At 36.5% G+C, this 19,434-nt stretch overlaps 1 protein-coding gene across 1 annotated transcript; it reads right to left on the bottom strand.

The window, feature by feature from the left end:
* Window positions 1-4,416: 4,416 nt before the first annotated feature.
* LOC116172220 (transcription elongation factor S-II-like) lies at window positions 4,417-5,043 on the bottom strand (the record flags this gene model as incomplete). The annotated part of the gene is made up of 1 exon (XM_031489385.1): window positions 4,417-5,043. A coding segment is annotated over one exon (474 nt), but the record flags the coding sequence as incomplete, so codon positions are not given.
* Between the last annotated feature and the right edge of the window lie 14,391 nt (window positions 5,044-19,434).

Raw genomic sequence — 19,434 nt, 5'->3', positions numbered from 1 at the left:
CGTAGGGTGAACTGGATTTTCACTTTTTTAACAGGAAGTGGCAGTTAAATCCTATAAAAAAGTCCTGGAATAGGTAGCCTATATCTTGAAGGTGCACCAGGCGGCCATCAAATTCGCTGTTTTAAGCCCCCCCCTCCCTCCCCCCACCCATTAATTATTTCCTGAGATGCTGTTTTTGAGAGTACAACGTGCATCACTTTTATATACGAAAACCAATTGGTTTGAGATTTTGTATAAGTATATAGTGATGCCAAGTATAACTTTTGTAAACGGGGGGGGGGGGGGGGGAGGTAAACACATGCTCTATTTTTCATGGTAAAGATGTTAGCAAATTTGCTCCATGTATGCAACGGTACAGTTGCACGAAATAAGTTGTAGTACGGATTGTGGTCCTCGCGTAAAGAGTGTTGTAATAGGCTACAATGAACCGTTGATTTTCTTCCAGCCCCACTGTTCAGTATTTTTGGTACTACGAAGCCATATCGGAAATTGGTAGAATACTCGTGAGTAATGCTGAGCAGCGGCCACTCAAGTTAGTGGTAATAATTCGGCCCTGATTTTTGCTTTTCCCACAATTTTTTAAATTGGTAAAACCTATATGAATTAAAGGAAGATTTCAAATTTTCTTCTCACCGTATACCATCAGAAAAAGGGGTTCACCAGCTTCTCTTACTTCTGGTAGGGTTGAAATTTTGGTCATTGAAGATTCTCACTATAGCCAATTGCATTTTGTTTTGCAATAGTTTGAGAAATGGTAATTTTTGCTTCTGAAACATACAATATGTGGTATCACTACTGCAAAAATTTTCTTTTTAGTTTTGCCTTTGTCTAACTTTATCTTTATATTTTTTGGTGGTAAAGGCAAGAGAACAAAGGAATCAACATCCTCGCTGCCTACACGCATGTTCCTCCATTGTTAAACATTTATATTGTTCATACTTTCAGTAAAAACAAGCCGATACAACAAAATATCGAAGGATCCTCAGGATTACCATCACTTTTTTAACGACCATCTATTTTTATCTTGGATGATACATATAGTCAACAAAAATGCATCAATTCATGTCCTGGGCATTGAGATAATGCTGTTATGTTTTTCCAAACGATCTTGGTGCATAAATAACAATTTTGAAAACTTGGATGGAAATACATATATCCGCCAAAAAAGGCATTAAATTCATGTCTTGGCCATTGCGATAATGTTCTTGGTCTTTTTCCCAACGATCCCGGTGCAAGAATAACAACTTTGATATGTTTTGAGCAGAACACGTCATAAAGAGCAGAATTTTTTGTCTTCCTTATTTCGCTGGTGCCTTTAAACACTGAAAGTGGATACGATACGGAGCAAGTTCATACTTGAAGACTTCCACGAGATCATCCTATTTCCTAGTTCTGCGTATACGGTAAAAATCCGATCAGGGAAAACTTTACTGTGTGAATGAGCCGTTACGACAGGTGGGCGAGCGGCGCGAAGGTTTTTAAACCTTCATTTTGGGTTGAGCACACTAGGTAACGCTAGGGACTCGTCGAATTCTTAAACAGAATATATTTATGTATAAGTATACAAAGTTACAAAGACTTCGCAATTTTCTTGGATATTTGACGAATTTGGATACAATTTGACTGTACTACTACGCCAGTAATTTCAATAGTGATTTTTCTAACAAAAGCTCACTGGAGCTTGCTATACACATAGGTATACTTGCTTGGAAAGATGGGCTTTTTTTCCTAACGCAGCAATAAGATTCTTTGCGAATTTCTCGCTATAACCAGACTAATCAATGAGGCCTCTCTTTTACATCCAACGTCATTGTTTTAATGTTTTCTCCATTATCTTTTATTGACAGGAGCGAAAAGTAAATGGGCCCTAATTTGGTTCGTGCTGTTTCTTAAATAGTTCGTTTATGATTGATCGATGGACAATATAGCAACCAATAATGAGAAGGGTGAATAGACTAATCAAGCTGTTACCGTTAGGAATCGACTAGAAATATCATGCTCGTTTTCTGTTGCCTACTTGGTTAAAGTTAAAGCGTTCCTATTTCATTTATCAAGTATATACAGGTACCTATACGTTTCGAGAGACTCTTGTTGCGAATGGCAGTCTGAGATGGTATTATTTATTTCGATTGATGTAGTGTAGGTCGGAGTCGTGAATTGAATGTAGATTGGAAAACTACTCTTTTTTTTTTTGGTTTGCACAACAGTCGAGTGACAGGGGTTTAACAACCTAGGCGTGTATAATCCATTTCTTTATATTTTTAAACTTGAGAACTACTGCAGCTTAGTGTGTGACGGTTTTTTTCATCTTGACATCATTACTCTACTCAAAGCTCATTTGATTGTAAATTGTAAATAATTAGTAATTACCTATAGACTATTGCCATAAGAATGAAATTCTCTTCTTATGTGGCGGGGACAACTTGATTTTCATTTAAGAAATACCAATAAATTCATACGATCATCTTAATTTTTATTTTTCAATGCGGTTGTTTATACTTGCACCGGGAAATCACTTGTATCGCGGTTTTCTGCTATTTCGACATATTCGACGATGAAAACTTTTCCGCGCGTAATCCCTCTTTAGGTCCTTCTCCGCGAATTTGTTAATTCGCTCACCGACGCGAGATGTAAAACTTTCCGTACAGAATTTCGGATTATGAAATAAAACAACTTTCTAACTGTTGCTGGATTTGAATCTGAACCAAACACTTTACGGTGTGGGAGTCACCATCAAAATTTCTTTACCACGAAACTATAGGCTCCCGTGGCCTTAATTTCCTAATTCTCTGGACTCGCCCTTATACTCTTTCCGAATGGACGAGATCACCCACACAATGACGCTAAGTATATAGATCGTATCATCATCTAAAATAGGAATTGGAGGAAAGTAGTGTAACTTCCCACTATGTTTATTGTCCATCTCAATATCAATAAATTAACAGAGTGATTAGACATGACTATCGTAAGTATATGTGTAATATGGGTAGGTACTCTAAAACAGTAAATATCGCACGCCACTGGATCTAAACAACTACCTTTAATGCATTGTACAGTGGAGCATTCAACTTATAAACGTCTATGTCTTTATAAACACTTTGCACATTCTAAGGGGGTCTAGAGCAGGGGCGGATGGGCCAACCTTGCCACCGGCCCTGGCATTACTGTTACTGCGGAACCGCCGGGGGTGGGGGCTTCAAAATTTTTTTAATAAAGCGGAAAATGGTTGAATTTTATTTTTATTTTAGGACATCTAGTTTAAATAATACATAAGTAAGTGAAATAGTCCGAACTTACCATAGGTAAATAGGATGACTAAACTATCTTAGTAAAGCTTTTTATTTCAGCAGCCAGTTAAAATTTAACCACGCCCACTTCGGCAAATTTAAAAGAGCTAACTTGCCTTTTTCCTTGGAAATATGCTACATTAGCTGTAAACTTACTTAACGGAAAAGTAGTTTTTTCTAAAGAAATTCAGGAATTGTTTCGAAATTGGCGTCGCATAACGCATAAACTATTTAGGTAGGATTTATTTAGGTACATTTTGCAAATTTGAAGTTGTTATAAAGATTACAGTCCTACGGATGGTGAAAGTGAAAAAAGCGTATTACTTATTAGAAAGATGACATCAGACATCAACATCAACATGTAATTATGTAAGTCTAAGCGCCTTCTAATTTGTTCACCGCGCCACGCCGGACTCCACCTGCCCATATGGAACCGGCCCTTCGGGCACTTGCCCGAATGCCCGGCCGTCCCATCCGCCCACTGGTCTAGAGGTACGTGGTTCAACGGCGCGCATGATTACCTGGCTTTATTTATACCCTGTTTTTCACCATAGACAGCGATATTGAGATCGAACAATAAAACTTAGTGGGAAGTTACATCTACTTTCCCCCGATTCTTTTTTAGCTGATAACCAATCTGTAGTTAACGTGGACAATCTTTACCTGGCTCTCATTGGTCTGTAAAAAAATCAGCTTCATTCATCCAACCGTAACCTAGTTATATCGGTAGAAAGTTCGTCAAAAACCAACTAAGAATTGTTTTCTACAAAGTTATCAAATGCTTGCGATTTTTTTAAGAGCTATCATCGTTTTCATTTGGTGTATAACTTATTTTCTCAAAAAACAACCATTTAAAATTGGTACCGCAGCGCCTTATAAGTCATATGACCTGAGGCGCTAGACGATCGATTTTAGCATAGTCGGATAGGCCAAAGTGGAACTCCGTCGGTTAAAATTTTGGTCACTCTCGTTCAATGGATTTCGAGCTAGCTCCCCTACCACAAGATGTGTTTGTTATTTAGGTAGAATAAAATCAACCTGTCAATTAAACTGAATTTATTTAGCAAACACTCATTACAAATGAAATAGCAAATATTTGTACAAAAAATTCATGAAATAAAACACAAACTAATAACAAATGTTTAATTGTATACAGTGCCAGCTAATTTCTTTTTACAGTGACTCATTAAATAAAATAAATGTTAAACGGTAAAATTCTAAAATTGTACCAATCGCAAAACCTGATGTTTCACCTTTCGACAGTTCCTTACTATACCTACATTTAACAAAACTTCCATCTGTTACCGCATTCATTACACAGTACAAATGTAGTCATAGGTTCATCCGCAGATCTCGTTTGGATTTGATTGTACGTACAATTACGCTTTTTGCATTTTCCGCATTTAAGTAAATCTGTTTTAGTCCCTTGCACGGTCGCCAATTGCGCGTCGTTAATCGCCTCTTTGGCGAACTTTTCGCGTAACTGTTTGACTTCGTCGTTCGCCATTTCCTCGGCAGTCATGACGGCTAGGCGCGACGCCGTTATCGCGCCTATGCGGAAATTGGTGCGCAACGTCGGATTTTTCGCGTCTTTCAGATTAGCGATGCGAGAACGAACTCTGTTCTTGTAACGCATGTCTGTGTTTTTGAACTCTTGAAATATGGCCTCCTCCAGCTCTTCGGCAAGATCCTCGGGACTAGCGCAACCTGCCGTGTGAAATTTAGAGATTACTACAAAATAATAATGGATTAAAATGATGCATTACAAGAGATCGATACAGTAAACTATGAGATATACTTATTTTTCTTTATTTATTGTGAAACTACGTTTGATTGTACTGGAATGACTTGACAACAATTGGATAATTTTTATATTGTACAAAGGGTATCCTCAAGAACCAATATCGGGCACACTTTATATGTAAATTTCACTTTGATCAACTTCTGCTATTACAAGCAACTATACTGTAAAGAAAAATTGACATCCATATACAATGGAACTCTACAGATGTTCAACAAATATTGCTCTGTTACTTTGTCAAAATGTGATGAAGATTCATAGATACTCTGATTCTATCCGCTAAATCGTACACACTATCACCCACTATTGGATTAAATAAGTAGGTTCAACATCTAAAATTTTTTTAAGTTGGTAAATAGAAAAAATTGCTACAGATCAGATTCATTGATGTAGCAGTACCAACAAAAACACCAACACTCAAAATGAAAAAAAAAGTTCCAACAAAATCTTAGCAAATACGTTGATGTTGATATTCACTTCCAATTATTGCTCTCAAAATGAATTCTAACAACACTGAAACACACACGTAGTTCAGTCTAAAGATGTATGCGATGGGTGATAGATAATCCCTTTTTTGGACCCAAAATGGAAACCCAAAGCGGCCTTGAACTGATACATATCTGAGGGTGACAAAAACCTACCCCCCCTCTCCCCCAGTTGTCAGGGAATTTCATTTAGTTTTTGACCCTACGTACCAAAAGAAAATGAAGGTTCTGTCTAAAGAAGTGAACTGGTTTGTGATACATAACTACACTTTCAGACCCAAAAGGAGACTATCACCCAAGCACCTCAAAAAAATATTTCACGCCTGTGAAATCGCACCTTCGTAGTTTTACTGGATTTTGGATCTCCCAAATGGCGGGGAAAAAGTGGTATTCAAAACTATAATGGCTTTTTTCTAGATAAATACAACTATTCTTTTTCAACATAAAATGAAAGATTTAATACACATATTCAAAAGGTTGTGTCAGGATGGTAGAACATATAGTTCCATGCATCTGTTTAGATATTTATCTAATTCAAAAAATGTGTGAACAATAATTGTTTTGTTTATTTAACGCCATCTTTTTTTATCTCCAACATTTTTATTCATACAATTTTGGTTGCAATTGCTTATTGCTACAAACGACCTCGCTGCATTCGTTGTGGGAAATTAGGCTATAGAAACCAAGACTGCCACTACCCCCTGACCAACCTCCTAAATGTGCTCTAAGCTCAAAAGAACATCCTGCCAACTATAAAGGATAAAGAGTTACAAGCACAAAAGTACCCATTGCTCTGCCAAAAGATCCCAACCAACCTCATGAAATAAATATAAAACTAAAAAAAAAGGTAGATATAGTACACTCATTTCATTTTTACTACACAAAGCATTTTTCTGAATATTGTTTTTATATCTCTTATAATTTACTATACTGGTAAAAAAAATAACACTTTTCGTTAACAAAACACAAAATCTGCACTAAAAAGTCAATAAAATTTTGTTTCAAAAAGTATTGCGATCTTTTCAATATTCATATTTCTCAATCTATTCTTGAGATCCACAACTACAAAGAATTCCGAGATCCTAATGTCGCGAATGACACATAACCTCAGTTTTCAGAAGCAGAACACACAAGTTGGTATTTAAATCTTTTAAAAACTTCGTAAGTTAAAGTTTAAACCATCATCAGCTTATATTTTCAGATTCCGCAGATTGGGTAATGGAAACTTTTGAGGGACCAAAATACAAAATTGAGTGTTTTGTTGGGAGCCACAATATTGCCATTTGAACAGTTACAGAATTAAAAATTTTCATAAATCCTGCGCATGTTCACTTGATGTAGATCCTGTGAAATTAAGAAATTAAAAGCTGCTCTTTTTGATTTTGAAAACTAGATTTATTTTGTGTGATAAATCTTTTTTTCAGATTCAGGGATAACAGGCACGATGCTTTGAAGTAAAATATAGGGTAAAATTGTCATACTATTCCAAAAATGTTGTTTAGAATCTTCACCTGCTTCCAAAAATGTATGGAACTGGAAAGGCACATCAAAGAATTAATATTTACTTCATACATTCACACCATGAATATAAAATTCACAACCTTTGCCATTTGAACCAAAATAATGCGATATTGAAGACATTTATTTAATTAATATTGGTTGTTTAAAATCTCCCACAGTTTCGTTTTATAATTCACATCACTTCAAATCTGTGGAACAAAATTAAACTCGTTTCTCCCTAAATATTTTGAAGAACCAATTTTTCGTACTATGCCTCCTCTTTTTGTGGATTCATGATGGCAAAACATACTTTTCATAGCTCCCAGGAATTTCATTTTGAATATTTACTCACTCCACAAATATTTAATTATTAATTTAATGCAACAATCCAATGAGAAGTAAATATCCCCCTTCACCCCATCTAAATTGGAAATGGTATCAGGATAGGGAGAGATGATACAAAAATTCTATTTTTTGACATAAAATTGACAGTTCTAACTAAGATGGCGACAGTGCCACATTTTACTTCTGCACCATTTGTTTTTTTTCCGTTATTGCAAACACAGTTTTTTGGATTTTTTAAACGAAGATTTTTGAAAAAATTCATAATTGGGTGTAATTTAAGCGCCATCACTAACACCTACAAAATATATTGACTTGTATTTTCAATTCCTTTCTTTTATTAGGCATGTTAGTATTTATCATTTTAACAATAAACAAAATCTATGTAACAATTACACTTACCTCTTATCATGAATCAAACGGATTCCGTTTGCCTCACCAATCAACGGCTTGCACATACTAACCCGCAAGATCTAAAAAAGCATAGATTACTTTTTTGGTTGCCATGTTCGATATGGCGGTCTAACCAGAGAGTAGGGGTACTGGTCGCAATATGCCAGTCTAATTATGTACATATATTTCGGCTTTGAGATTTTGTTGAGATCTTCTTGATTCAATACGATCTACCACCAAAATCATTTTTACTTATAGTTAATTATTTCCTATAGTTCATTCGAGGTTTAATTACAAGCCATTTACACATCAAACGCCTCGCTTAAAGAAAGCACTAAAGTAATTGGAAAAACAATTGAGTACTTTACTGAGCGATGAGTATTAATATACTCATAATTAATAATTAATAAATCATTCGGTAATTTTGGTTGTTTTCAAAAATTAATTATCCTAGTTAAGATTATTACCTAATAATGACCTATTTTGGTTAAAAAATAGATTGCAAAAATTAAAACCTATTTTAGTTAATCAGAAAATTGATTTCGTTTTGACGACAATGCTCCTGAAAGATTTTTATAAAAACGTTATTTCAACTGAAGAAGAGGCACGTACAATTTTTACGAGCGGAGGGGTTGTTATGTAATGTTGGGCCGTGTCATCGATGTGGTGCAGAAATGCAAGAAAAGCGGAGAAGAGAGCGTGGTTGAGAATCCAGACCAGTTTACCGATGTCCAAGAAAAGGATGTCAGACCACTAGATCAGTCAGACATGGGAACAGTTTTTTCCATTACACAAACCTAAATGGAAAAATTAACTGCAGTTTGTGTGAAATACTGGAATTAATATTCCTTTTCATTTTGAAGATTGACTTTGACACAGCAGTAAAGTTAACAGGGAATAAGGAAGAGAAACTGTGTGCGACTGGTACAACTTATGCAGAGAAGTGTGCTCCTCGATAGTGTCTGTTAAGCGCCGTGGAAAGCTTCGAGGCACGGAAGAAGATCCTATTCAAATTGATGAGGCCAGATTTGCAGGCAGAAGGAAATACAACCGGGGCAGGATGTTAAATGGTGATCATCCAGCAGAGTCCGAAGAAAGCGATGCAGAAGTGGAAAACAACCGAAACCATGGACGGAGAATTGATGGTCCGTGGGTCTTCGGATTGAGGTTAAGAGATGAAGTTCGATATTTTCATGTCGAAAGAAGAGATCGGGCTACCTTAGTTCCTATCATACAAAGGGAAGTTCAGGTTGGTTCACGATTCACTCTGATGAATGGCCAGCGTATGCCAATTTGGAACAATTAGGTTACGTTACGTGCATTCAAAAGTTAACCATCAACAAAATTATGTCGACCCACAAACAGGTGCACATACTCAAGGAATTGAAAGATCCTGGTTAGACGCCAAAGTGAAAATTTTGAAAAAAATGAGAGCGCACACTTTGCAATCCCATTTAGATTATGTCGCACGGAAAGTGTTGCGAAAAAACGCAGAGGATAAGTTTATTGCATTTCTGAACGACGTTAGAGATGTATATGTATAAATTGACAATGTAATCATCTTTACTGTATGTACATACACCGTTAATTAAACATAAGTTTCTTTCTTTTCTGAATATGTAGATTGTAGGTAGGTATAGTATATGTATAAATTGACAATGTAACCATCTTTACTGTATGTACATAGTTAAACCAAAGAGTAACCATAATCTTTGGTTAAACATAATAAATATTATTGACACTAGTTCGTTTATTGATCCGTAATACTTCTGTTGGTCTGCATATTACGTAGACCGCATATTGAACCAGCTACTCTATGGTAGATCACATTATACTGGGTAGACCGCATATCGAACTGACACCCTTTATTGTTGGTCAGACTGTTACCAGTCATGTTACTAAGCTCCTCTTTACGTATACGGAATCAATCCATAAAATATGGATCGCCAATTTTATTAATAACCCAGAACCCATTGAGCTACACCGCTATACTAAATAAATTAAACTCTCAACCTCACAAAATTCGATAAAAAATCAACTCGAGTCATATAAGCATATTTGATAATCAGTATACTAACTTATAATAGTGTTTTCTTAGTTTTACAAAAAACTAAGTGGCGCCCTATTTAAATTCAATCAACTATCAGGCTTCACCTGATTTCCCTATTTAATTGTATATAAAAACCTACCCCCTGTGCCACACACGTGCATACGTTATATCCTGCTTCTTTACATTTTAAATACCTCAATTATTTGAATTATTTGTAGCGTAGTCACACACATGGCCTAACAATATTAGGTCATGGTCACACAAATGAGTGTACATGTCTATCAGCGTCGTGCGTGAGGTGTTGAATAGAGAAAATAACCTAATAAATTTAATATGGTTTGCAGAAAGTTTCGTGTTCATCGTGCCAAATCTAATTAGCGCTTCATAACAGCATAAATTAAACTTCTTAAATGCGTTAGTGGTATAGTTCAAGTAATTAAACAATGCGACAAGTATGTAAAATTTCAGTTTGAATATTCTCACACGCGGCTTTACGACACTTTCATTATCTCTATTTAGTCTATACACCTCGCAAGCATCGAATTAGTCTTTTCAAAGTTGTGTGTACCTACTGCCTGCCAAGCAACTTAAATATTTGTATGATACTCGTAATTTCTAAAAAGTAATTGTACGTAATCGAATTAATTTTTAGCTTCCTAGCATGTGCTAGAGGTAGCTATTGCGATAGCCGTTTTTTGAACATTTCAAAATTTCATCAAATGTCGACGTTTTAGACCATTTTAAGCAACTTTTAAAGAATAAATTTTTTTCCGTCTGTATGTACGTTTCTTGGCAATTTTCTGAGAAAACGGCTCGACGGATTTTGTTGAAATTTTGTATATATGTTTTAGGCATACCGAACAGAAAAATAACGGGCCGGATTTTTGAAAAAAAATTTTGGAGCGCCGTACCGGCATCGAACTTTTTTTTTCAAATAGCAACCTAAAATTTTTATTCTATTATTTGGAAGACCTTATTTTCCTCTGTACAACCTACAAAAAATTGGGCCGGGTTATATTATCAAAAAACGGAGAAAAAAATTGTCAAAGTCAAAAAATTGTGTTGCATATGTGCAAAACGCAACGATCTTGTTTCTGAAGCAATTTAAACGAAATTTCTATGGTAAGTCCCTTTAATAAAAGCAAACAAAATTCATGCGCAAATTCGTGTTGCGCATGCGCAGAAATGCAATTTTCTTATTTATGGAACAATTAAAATGAAATTTGGATGGTAGGTCCTCCTAATAAAAGAAAACAAAATGCATGCGCAAAAAATCGAGTTGCGCATGTGCAACATCCAACTTTCTTATTTATGGAGCAATTTTAACGAAAATTGGATGGTAGGTCCCTCTAATAAAAGCAAACAAAATGCATGCGCAAAAATCGTGTTGCGCATGCGCAGAAATGCAACTTTCTTATTTATGGAACAATTTTAACGAAATTGAGATGGTAGGTCCTTTTAATAAAAGCTAACAAAATGCATGCGCAAAAAATAGTGTTGCGCATGTGCAACATCCAACTTTCTTATTTAAGGAGCAATTTTAACGAAATTTGGATGGTAGGTCCCTCTAATAAAAGCAGTGCGTACATATGTTGGCAATTTTTGGTTTCAGCTAGGAAGCTATTCTGTCAAGAATTTGACACCTGGTTTTTACCTCACGTTTATTCGTTGAATTCTGTATAAGCTATATCAATTTCATAAAGATTGAATAAGTAATCGTTCCGATTGAAAACTCTGGCGTTGTAACCCCCTCGATAAGACATAGAGGGAGGAGGGAAAATATGTCTGAGGCCATTTCTGCTTTCGTCAAATTCACCATTTGTGGTTTTATTTTTATTAGATTTTCCAGCGTTTCAGAATAGTATATTAAGAAACAAGTGTATAGTCAAGTCTTTAAAGCACACGCAACGAGTTTGAGGGCACGACGCGCAGCGGAGTGCCTTTAAATGAGGCAAGTGCTTTAAAGACCAATTATAAACGCGTTTCTATAGTATTTTTTATTACACCTGTAATATAATTTAAAGATAAGGGAAGTAAAATGGAATCATATTGACGTTATGGCTTATTGCTGCAGCAGAAGAACCTGTACAATCCAAATGCAAAAGCCTATTATAAAGAATATATGAAAATATGTTGGCGTGGATTAATAGGAAGCATCTTTCAAACTAGGTCTTAGATGCATCGTTGTCATATATGAAGGATTTGTCAAAGGTAGGTATTTAAATTTTTTACTTTTCGGTGCATTCATTCAAAACTTCAATCAATACTGCGATTAGAAAGTGGAACAGATTTGGTAGCATACCTACTCTAAACCACGTGCGTTTGTGGAAGCTTCCCACTAAGGATACGAGNTCAAAATATGTCAAAATCGTTATTTATGCACCAAGATCGTTGGGAAAAAGACTACGCGCATTATCTCAATGCCCAAGACATGAATTTGATGCATTTTTTGCGACCACGTGGATTTTGATCAAAACATGTCAAAATCGTTATTTATGCACCAAGATCGTTGGGAAAAGACTAAGCGCATTATCTCAATGCCCAAGACATGAATTTGATCTATTTTTGGCGACCACATGGATTTTGATCAAAACATGTCAAAATCGTTATTTATGCACCAAGATCGTTGGGAAAAAAACCAAGAGCATTATCTCAAAGCCCAAGACATGAATTTGATGCATTTTTGTTAAGTATAAAATGTATTTTGTAAGATTAAAATAAATTGTCGTTAAAAGTGATTGTAATACTGAGGATCCTTCGATATTTCGTTGTATCGGTTTATTTTTATTAGATTTTCCAGCGTTTCAGAATAGTATATTAAGAAACAAGTGTATAGTCAAGTCTTTAAAGCACACGCAACGAGTTTGAGGGCACGACGCGCAGCGGAGTGCCTTTAAATGAGGCAAGTGCTTTAAAGACCAATTATAAACGCGTTTCTATAGTATTTTTTATTACACCTGTAATATAATTTAAAGATAAGGGAAGTAAAATGGAATCATATTGACGTTATGGCTTATTGCTGCAGCAGAAGAACCTGTACAATCCAAATGCAAAAGCCTATTATAAAGAATATATGAAAATATGTTGGCGTGGATTAATAGGAAGCATCTTTCAAACTAGGTCTTAGATGCATCGTTGTCATATATGAAGGATTTGTCAAAGGTAGGTATTTAAATTTTTTACTTTTCGGTGCATTCATTCAAAACTTCAATCAATACTGCGATTAGAAAGTGGAACAGATTTGGTAGCATACCTACTCTAAACCACGTGCGTTTGTGGAAGCTTCCCACTAAGGATACGAGTCAAACCTTTTTCATTTGCAAAAAGCGATCCGAGAGGATTTTTATTTCAATCCCAAATTACAAATATTGTTTCATACGTCATATTTGAAGTAACGTTACTTAGCAACCTTTAAAGTTCGGTGTGTTTTAAGGCGGAAACACGTTTACTGTCACGTCACGTGAGCTCACGTGCTGTCACGCAAACTCACGTTACCTGCGCAAAATGTGCAACTCCATTGACGTATAGAAGTTTATGACGTTTTATGTCTTTAGAATCATACTACTGTCACCTCACGCATTCACGACGTGCTGTTCTGATCTCGCATGATATCACGCCTCCGTTATCCCGCAAAATTACATTTTGTAGTAGAACGTGACATCACGTCAAGTGCTTTCCGAAGTGGTTTCGTCAAGAAAAGATGGACGAACATTTAATTGAACTGGTGAGACAGCACGAAGGGCTATACAATCACTCCTCTGCTGAGTACCGGGATCAGAGGGTTCGACAAGAAACTTGGGAGGAAATTGGTAGAATCTTAAAAATAAAACTGTAAAAGCAGCCACGTGTTCTATATCCTCTTCCTCATCTGAAATTTTTTTATATTTTATATTCATTATATACCTCTCTTGTTCTGGGCCCTCAACAGACTTGCGCCCTATTACAGAGTGACCCGATAATGCTTACTCCAGGAAAACCTAATACGGAGTAGCCGGCAGAATGCTCGAAACTGGTCTAAGGTAATTTCCAACTCTGCCACAGATGAAAAATGCACCTCAACCAAGGTTCGAACACCCGACCTCCGGATTTATAGCCCAACGCTCTACCACTGAGCCATAAAGCCGTTGAAGAACTTGACGAAGAAGAATCTCTACTTCGCTTCATTGCTACGAATGACTAAATGCAAATCTTAAATTGCAACGACAGCTACCGCGCGACACCGTGAGCGCACACAAGTGTGTCTCCTAGCGTGACATCACGCGAAGGTATGCTTGACGTGATAGCACGTGAGTGACGTACGTGACAGTGTGTTTCCGCCTTAATCGTCTTTTTACGCACACTCAGGCGTGTTTTAAACAGCGATTCTGATGCAGATGTGATAAAAAAGAAATATTTGTATTGTTATTTAGGACCTTTTTGTAATGTAGTAACGATGCACTGCCACTTCATATACGAGGAGGACTGACATTACATGGAAAGCTTTTTATGTTAAACGTCGATATTAGGCGCTTCCTTTCGGTGATCCAAACGCGTTTTGATTGTCAAATCACGTTCTTTCGAAGTGTGAAGTTATGATCATGATTGCTAAAATCGTGAACAACCTGAACATAAAAGTTTTATGATCACGAATTCCTAACCTATAAATGCAAGGATATATTTGCTCAAATGTTAGATTAGTCAATATTTGTAACTGAAGAGGAGCATAATCGTGCAAGTACTTCCACTTGTATTTAAATTATTTTCATAATCCAAACAAAAAATACGTAATTCGAATGCAAATATACGTAAACTTAACCATACTTTGATTTAAATTCGCGCGTTCTTTTGTAAAACGCGATCCTACGAATCACGATTGTAATCATGATCGCGAAGTAGCCGAAAGAAAGCCCCTATTATTGATGGAGCAATTAGCATTTAAATTGAAGATTCCTGTGAATAGGATGCAAGATTGAAGGAGGGCTTCGTTGTAATAATCCTACGTTTGTCGTGATACTTTTCCGTCAATTGTGGAAACTTGTGCTGTTTACCTGCATACCACATGTAACGTAATATCAGCTGCCATAAGGTGAGTTTGTTAATATTTCTTCATAATACCCAACTGTTAAACTGACGTCAATGTTATTGATAAGTTACTTACAACGGCCTTGGCGTGCTAAATTCTATAACGTTTGGAAACTGTTTCTATCCCAACGGGAAACAACAACAACTTGAATGTTCATGAACTTGGCAAGCCTACTACAGCAGACCATGGTTCTGCTTACTGATATCGTTAGTGTTCCGTTAGTGCACGTTAGTGCCGCTGAACAAATCGTTAGTGCACAAAAGGAAACTTACTATTTTAAAAAAATATTTGTGGCCTGCTAACTTCATGCCAGCAGACCCATTTGAGAAAATCGATTCAATCTTTACACTAGTTAAACTAGCAGCGTTAGTGCTCGTTAGTGTCGCCAATATAAACGTTAGTGCTCAAAGTGTAACAGCTCAAAACGTTGTTTATATTTGAATTTTGTATTAGAATATCCATTCCAATTGTATATTAAATTTTAGAGAGATTTTTTCATTTACGATTTGAAACTTTCATCGAATTGTTTATATTGTTTACATTGTAAGCTATAACGTTTGCATCATAAAAAAATAGACGAGTTTTTGACCGTATTCATTGATTTCAAGATATAATTCAGGTAACGTATTACTTTTGATTTTGATGGGATATTTAAAATTGGTGCTTTATCTGAGTACATCGTTCCCAATTTATTGTCCTCAATCTACCCAAAGTTCTGGATATATCAACACCACATTATTTCTTTACCACATAATACATACAGGTATTTGTATAGGCAAAGTAAAAAAGGTAGGTTTTCTATGACGAGTTAACAATTTGCGGACCAACTACAAGTCAATAGTAAGAAAAATCAACATCATTGGCGTAACCAACGTGGAGGTAACAATGTCAAACCTATACACTGTGAAACATCATACTAACAATTTAGTTAACATTAACATGTCTTTTTGCCCGCATTCAATAGGCAATAATTTACCTAAAATCCCCAAAAGTGTCAAACGTAAAGCGGACTTAGGGCAAGTTAAACGAACTCATTCGAGCACGGCGATTGAAGTGGCCGATGTTAATTAATATTTGGACAATGATTTCCTAAAGGGGAATTTTGGTCAGCATTTGTGTAACTGTTGTTAAGTGCATTTATTTACTGTATTAATCTATAGTATTGAAGGTACATTCTTGCCTTGAGTCTTGAGTATATTGATTATTAGTTAATTAATATTAATGAATTAGGGGTGTTGAACGCTATGCCTGCGGAATGCGACTTTGTGTGTGCAGTTAAATGCCCCTAGCCCCATGGGTATAGAAAATGATTTTTTCCACAAAAATGCATATACCCAACTCAATTTTTCTTTAAATGCAAATGCAACGACACTGCAGGTACTATCTGTAGCCGCTCGCGGTGAAAGTGCTCGATACCCTACGACGCGTCTCGAGTCATCAGATCGATGTAAGGACTCTGTGCCTGGGCCCGTCCCAGCCCATCGCGTTGGTAGACTCCCGCTTACCCTCGTTGTGAGGGTGGGTTATCGCACGGGAGGATACGTGGTCTTGCACTCTGGTATACAGTGTGTCTGTATGGAGGAGAGCCCTGGGCAATTTTTATTGTGCATGTGGGTTATGTATTGCGGGTCCATGCGGGCCCGTTCGTCATAAGGCCCTCTTCATGGGAATTACGTTTTCGGTCTAAGGGCTCCAGGACAAAGTGGGCCGACTGACGTGATAAGATCTTTGTTCCACCATAGTGTAAACTGTAAAGAATAGAATTACACCATGGTTCCATGCATGGGGGTAAGGATTGCGCCGGGGGATACGTTGCCGAGTGGCATATGAGGACCTGGACGTGTGAAGATCCTGTGTTATCGTTAACCCATAACTATTAAGTGTAGCATGTTTGAGGGTAGCTAAGTAGCTTAATCCAAGACAAAGGCATTTTCAACCTTCTTGCTTTCTTCCTTGGAAATGCTTTTTCATGTAGACGATGGCTCGCGCATGGTTTAATTTCCTTCTTCGGTATCCACCTAATGGACCGATTGTTTCAAGGTTGCACGATACTCTTTGCCACAACGACTGGCACAGATTTTACACTGCTTCACCCCGTATACTACGTATGCTCTTTTGCCACTATTTACATTTGTATTTGTAAATATACAATTAGTAAAATCTGAGCCAATCAGCTCGCTTTATCTTACAACACGGAATGGTTTAAATACTTAACTCGCGCTAGTTTATTAAGGTGTTACGTTTATGGCTAAAAGGTTTCTCTTATTTCTTATTATTCATTTATTTTTTTCTGTTGTTGGGATCAGTTTCAGATCGGAAGAAATTTCTATTAATTTTTGTTTATTCAGATATACAGTTTCTTTTAATTTACTTAATGTAAATTAACGTAATAGCAACGCATATAAATTTTGAGCGTGTCACTTTACGCATGCGGACAAACAAAACCATCGAAGGGGAAATGGGAACGAGACAGAATTATTGTGAACGTGGTACGATATACCTACTCCGATGCAATATTACGCTACTTTTTTTATCTATCGCCGCACCGCTACGCTACTGTATTGCACGCCACTGCCGCCATCCCTCTACTGCCGCTAAAAGGTAAGTGCGTGCTCAAATTTACGCAAAATTTATTATCTTTCAAACCGCACATTATCTGGTCCTTCGAGCCGGATTTTTATGGAAAATTCTTCCATCTGGATTTGTTCAGTTTTTTTAAACGCGAAAATTATTTAAAATTATTTACGAACGCGCTATTGTTTAAGCCGCAAATGTAACATTCTAACCGCTTATCTTATTCCTGTCAATACACACATAGTCGATATCAGGCATTGGTAATCTCATTTGTTTGATTTTACGAATTTCTGTACCTCAAGCAGGTTCGTATTTCCTGCCTATCATGTCGTCCAATGCAAACAAAATTAAGCAATACAAGGCCTTATGTCAATTAGATGTAAATCGGGTTCTTCAAATCAAACAATTTGCCCAAAATGCAGCCTCTGTTCCTAATACGCATACGCAATTTAGTATGTTGTACAAACAATTAGATACAATAGTTGAAGATTTTCGAAAAAATTATTACCTACAACCTAATTGCGCTTCTTGCTTTACAAGAGGATCCATCGTACGCCGAAGAAGAGGTATTAAGAACTGCTTTCGAGTTTGATGTTTCTTATATTCAAGCCGTTTATTATACCCATGTAGAATGTGAGACAATTCCTGCAAAGATATCGACGCCACAATCGCCTGTCGTTAAAGATTCTACATCAAGAGGCGATAACGTAAAACTTCCTAAAATTGAAATTCCAAAATTTTCTGGAGATATCAAGCAGTTTAAATCATTCATTGACATGTTCAAAACGTTGATTCACGATAAACCCATGCTTTCAAACGTTGAAAAGTTTAATTATTTAGTTTTATCGCTAGAAGGTCCTCCGCTCGCTTTGGTTCAACGCGTAAAGATATCTGACCAGAATTATAAAATTGCGTACGATTCTTTGCTTAAACGTTATGATAATAAACGATTAATAGCAATTGCCCATTTAGAAGCATTAGAAAATGCGCCTGTTGTTACCGATCCCTCGAATTTTCAAAAATTAAGGTCAGTTTTGGATACATTTCTAGAAAATCTTTCCGCTCTCGAAAATTTGGCTTTTCCTGTTAAAGAATGGGATTTTTTATTGTACTATTTATTACGCAAACATCTCGATCAACAGACGATGTCACAATTTCAGTTCGAACAACCTACCGTGTGTGATGAGGTGCCCACTTATGTTTCCCTTGTCGATTTTATTAAAAAAAAATGTAACTCCTTGGACGATGGAGAGGTGATCTTTCTTTTAAAAATAAATATTCTACTACGCTATTTGCTAATAACGCCGATAGCATAACTTGCTGCTCTATTTGTAAATCAAAAGAGCATTTAATTTACTCTTGTCCCGAATTTAGAAATAAAACACCTTTAGAGAGACTTAATGTCGTAAAACAAAACAAACTCTGCACAAACTGTCTAGGGACGCATATTTTTCAGAATTGTCGTTCTACTTAACGACTTGCCGGGCATGCAATGCTCATCATCACTCGCTACTTCATATTTTCAAAAATGCTTCCTCTCTTTCCAGTTCTGCACCGAACGAAAAGAAAGAACCTAACTCTGGTTCTTCGCAATCAAAAGATGTGGTCTCCTTATTAGGCATGAATTCCTCTCCTCGTAACGTATTACTTGCTACCGCAATTGTGGAGATACTGGACTCTCATAGGGTTTATAAGAAGGTAAGAATTCTCCTTGATTCAGGATCGCAGTCAAATTACATTTCCCAGAAATGCGTTAGAAACTTGGGCTTGTCACGCTTCAATTTGTCAGTTTCAGTAAGAGGGTTAGGTAATATGGAGGGAGTAACGACTTGTGGTGGAGTAGCTCTTCAACTCAAACCCGTAGGTCATGCCGATCCAGTGATTAACGTGGAAGCCGTCATTTTACCTAAATTGTGTTCAAATTTACCGCACCACTTAAT

Source organism: Photinus pyralis, unplaced genomic scaffold (genome assembly GCF_008802855.1).
Source record: "Photinus pyralis isolate 1611_PpyrPB1 unplaced genomic scaffold, Ppyr1.3 Ppyr1.4_LG5, whole genome shotgun sequence".
NCBI lineage: Eukaryota > Metazoa > Arthropoda > Insecta > Coleoptera > Lampyridae > Photinus > Photinus pyralis.
The sequence above is the reverse complement of the archived record's forward strand: the minus strand, read 5'-3'. Positions and strand labels throughout refer to the sequence as shown.